This window comes from Megascapheus bottae, chromosome 37, assembly GCF_031878675.1.
Source record: "Megascapheus bottae isolate mThoBot1 chromosome 37, mThoBot2.hap1, whole genome shotgun sequence".
Taxonomy (NCBI): domain Eukaryota; kingdom Metazoa; phylum Chordata; class Mammalia; order Rodentia; family Geomyidae; genus Megascapheus; species Megascapheus bottae.
Window position 1 is genome coordinate 2,703,007 of NC_143545.1, and position 3,777 is coordinate 2,706,783.

The 3,777-nt window shown below is 45.8% G+C and overlaps 1 protein-coding gene across 1 annotated transcript; it reads right to left on the reverse strand.

Annotated features, from left to right (window-relative positions):
- Positions 1 to 952: 952 nt before the first annotated feature.
- On the reverse strand, positions 953 to 3,109 carry LOC150042055 (C-type lectin domain family 2 member D11-like; the record flags this gene model as incomplete). Its single annotated transcript, XM_090325197.1, has 3 exons — positions 953 to 1,288; positions 2,553 to 2,656; positions 2,924 to 3,109. Coding segments are annotated over 3 exons (495 nt in total), but the record flags the coding sequence as incomplete, so codon positions are not given.
- Between the last annotated feature and the right edge of the window lie 668 nt (positions 3,110 to 3,777).

Sequence of the window (3,777 nt, forward strand, 5' to 3'; positions counted from 1 at the left end):
ACTCAGGAGGCTGAGATCTGAGGATCAAGGTTCAAAGCCAGCCCAGGCACCAAAGGACCCGTTTGGCATATTTGACATTTCACTTGGACTTGAACTCTGGGCCTGGGTGCTGTCCCTCAGCTCTCCAGATCAAGGCCAGCACTCTGCCACTTTGACCTTCAAAGCAACTCTGTCTTCTCAGCACTCTGCTGGCAGATTAAAGATGACAATGTCCCGGGGACTTTACTCTGCCCAGGCTGGCTCAGAACTGCTGTCTTCAGGTCCTTTAAAAGACCACTTTACTGGAAATTAAAGTAACAAGGTAGTCAACACAGAAATAGTCTCCAAGCATGATCTTACCTGGAACTTGGTAAGGGCCAAAATTATATCTGAATAAAGACCTGCTGTCCTTTTTCTCTGGACAAGAAACTTACATGGGCAAACTGAAATCGCAATTAAACAATCACTTTGGCAGTCCTAATTTCCCTTTGTTTTCCTCTTTGAAACAAACATGTAGGACAACCTTACTTCCAAATTTTGTTCAGAAACCCATTTCTATTTTTTTTTAACTTTTACTGATATTTGCTTAAACCTTTAACAGTTTAGCCTTTATTTGCATTATTTGAAAAACCTTTAAGACACTTTGCCTCCAGGCCTCCTTTTAGAAGAGGCTTTTTTTTCTTTTTTTTTAAGTTACTGCCTAGAACTCCAATAATAGTTTAAAATAAGTTTTTTGTTATGGTGAGAATTACAAACGTCATCATTCCACCAAAGGTTCAAATTTAGTTTCTTTCTTTCTTTTTTTTTTAATTGAAACCAAATCATAAGTAGATAAAACATTCCTTTTAAAACTTTTTCCTAAATCTAATACATTTCAGGAGGCAGGTTGTAAGCCCATCTCTTTCATAACTGGGCGAACTTGTCAGTCATCTGTAATACTGGGGTCCAGTGGTGGACAAATATGAGTCGACTTAGAACACGATTAAGGAGTTTATTGATCCACGTCTATAATTTATTGGAAGATAAGAGTCTCACAGAATTACCTGGGCGAGGCTGGCATCAAATCCAGGTCCTCAGATGTCAGTCTTTTGCATAGCTGGGATTCTAGGTGTGAGCTTTTAGGATCCCAGCTACAAGCAGACAGTATGTGGAGAAGGAGACACGGGGTAGGAGAGAACTGGAGGCGGCTGGACACTGGGTGTAGCTGCTTGGTTTGCTGCAGATCCACTTTCTCTCTGCGTAGACCCTGGCGCTGCTAATTCCAAAATCGTCCAAATAAGCGTATTCCCCAGGGCCTCGAACTTCCACGCTAGAGCCAAGCAGAAACACGTTCAGTACTCACATTTGGCGACCTACTTGAGTACTTTTTCACTTTTTGGTCAGGTATAGGGTTTGAACTCGGGCCTGGACACTGACCCTGAGCTTTTGTGCTCAAGACGAGTCCTGCTCTCCCATTAGGAGCCACAGCACCACTTCTGGCTTTTTTTTTTTGGGGGGGGGTGATAAAAGAATCTCATGGATTTTCCTGCCTAGGGTGGTTTTGAACTCTGATTCTCAGCTCTCAGCCTCCTGGGTAGCTAGGATGACAGGTGAGAGCCATCAACACGCAGCCTGTTGCCTGTCTCTAAAAAAAAAAAATGTGGGCCGGGAGTTTGGCCTAGTGGTAGAGTGCCTGCCTAGCATGCACGAAGACCCGGGTTCGATTCCTCGGTACCACATACATAGAAAAAGGCTGGAAGTGGTGCTATGGCTCAAGTGGCAGAGTGCTAGCCTTGAGTAAAGCCCAAGAACAGTGCTCAGGCCCTGAGCTCAAGCGCATGACTGGCAAAAAAAAAAAAATGTTTGTTGTTGTTGTTGTTTCCAGTGCTGGGGCTTGAACTTAGATCCAGGGCACTGTCCCTGAGCTTCTCTGGCTCAAGGCTGAAGCTCTACCACTTGAGCCACAGTGCCACTTCTGGCTCTTTCTATGCATGTGCTAGAAAGGAATCGAACCTAGAGCTTTGTGCATGCTAAGAAAGCACTCCAGCACCAGGCCACAAGCCGGCCCCTGTCTGGAGTTTCAGTAGAATAGAGCAGCGGTCGTCTCACATTGGTGATGAGCACTGCTGACTGAGTTGCGTTTCTTCTCCATTCTCAAAGTCCTGGTGTGAATGCCACCTGTCTGTCCATCACCCGTCCATCCCAGTCACACTAACCACGCATTCATTCATGACCCACGGCCACCTGTGGGCTCCCTAGACGTGACCTCCACTCAGGCTCAACTGATTCCAAAATGCAGAAAAATAAAACATCAACAACAACAAATCCATGGTGGGTTCCAGGACTCACAGCTGTCATCCAGCTACTCAGGAGGCTGAGATCTGACGATCACAGGTCAAAGCCAGCCCTGCCAGCAAAGTCCATGAGACTCTAATCTCCAATAATACTATTTAGGAAAAGCTGGAAGTGGCGCTGTGGTTCAAGTGGTAGAGCACTGGCCTTGAGCAAAACCTCAGGAATAAAGACCCAGGCCCTGAGTTCAAGCCCAAGTCCTGACCTAAAACAAACAAGCCAAAAGATGGTTGAAAACGTACAAGTTGGTGAAGTCTGTGTTGTCTGCCCACTTCCAACTGTGCTTTGAGGATTCTCTTCTCAGTCCAATCCAATGATAGTAACCTTTGTGTTTTTTCAAGAAATTCTGTAATAAAACACAGTAAGTTGAAAATGAGAGTCCTTCTCTTTAACACAAATCTCCTTCCAGTTTTTTCCTGGAAGGTAAGAGTCTCACGACTTTCTTTCACAGTTTGTCTTGGAACTGCGATCCTCCCATCTCAGCCTCCTGGGTAGCTGGATGACAGCGTGAGCTCCTGGCGCCCAACCCTTTAACTTCACACAACCTCTCCAAGTCGGGGTGGGCTGTCTTTAGCAAGTCACAGAGAACAGGAACCCCAAAAGCATTTCTTACCAGGTCCTGGATGGTGTCAAAGGTGGCCAGATTGGCTCCTTTGGAGGCACAAAAGTCCTGACTGGACGTCCAGTTCCTTCTGGTCTCAGAAAAATAGAAACACTGATTCCCAAAGCCAATCCACTCTCTTGGACAGGAAGAATACAGGCTGTGCTCTGGAATGCGGCTTTCTGCTTGGTTCACGAACACACAATGGATTTGCTTTATAATCAGTCTTCTGTTTTCTGTGCCCGTCCCGGGGCCTAAGCCACACATTGGCCATCAAAGCCACTCACCTGCTAGAATCACCGTTAGCACAACTGTCGTCCCAAACAGAAGCACAATAGTCAACAGACAGCACTGCAGTTTGGCTGTGGTGATAGGTGACAATATTCCTAGGCATATTTCCCAGAGCTTTTTCACTGCAAAAAGAGGAGAGTTTGAATCTAAGGAAACGTCTAGAAGGAAAATGATCATAGCATTCCCTACTTGTGGCTTGTCCTGGCTCAATTACCACCAAGGCCATCTTGCAATGGTGGAAATGGAAAGAATAGAGGAGCTGAGCACTGGTGTCTCCTCCTGTAACCCCAGCTACTCAGGAGCCCAAGATGTGAGGGTGGCAGGCAGGGAAGTCTGGGAGACTCTTTATCTCCACAGAACCATGAAAAGGCCAGAAGGGGAGCTGTGGCTCCAGTGATAGAGCCAACCTTGAGAGACAAAGGTGAGTTCAAATCCCTGCTTGGTCATATGCTATATGATAGATATTATAAACATTTCATATGACATACCATTATGTTCTATGATACATAATTTTTTTTTTGCCAGTCCTGGGCTTGAGCTCAGGGCCTGAGCACTGTCCTTGGACTTTCTCAAGG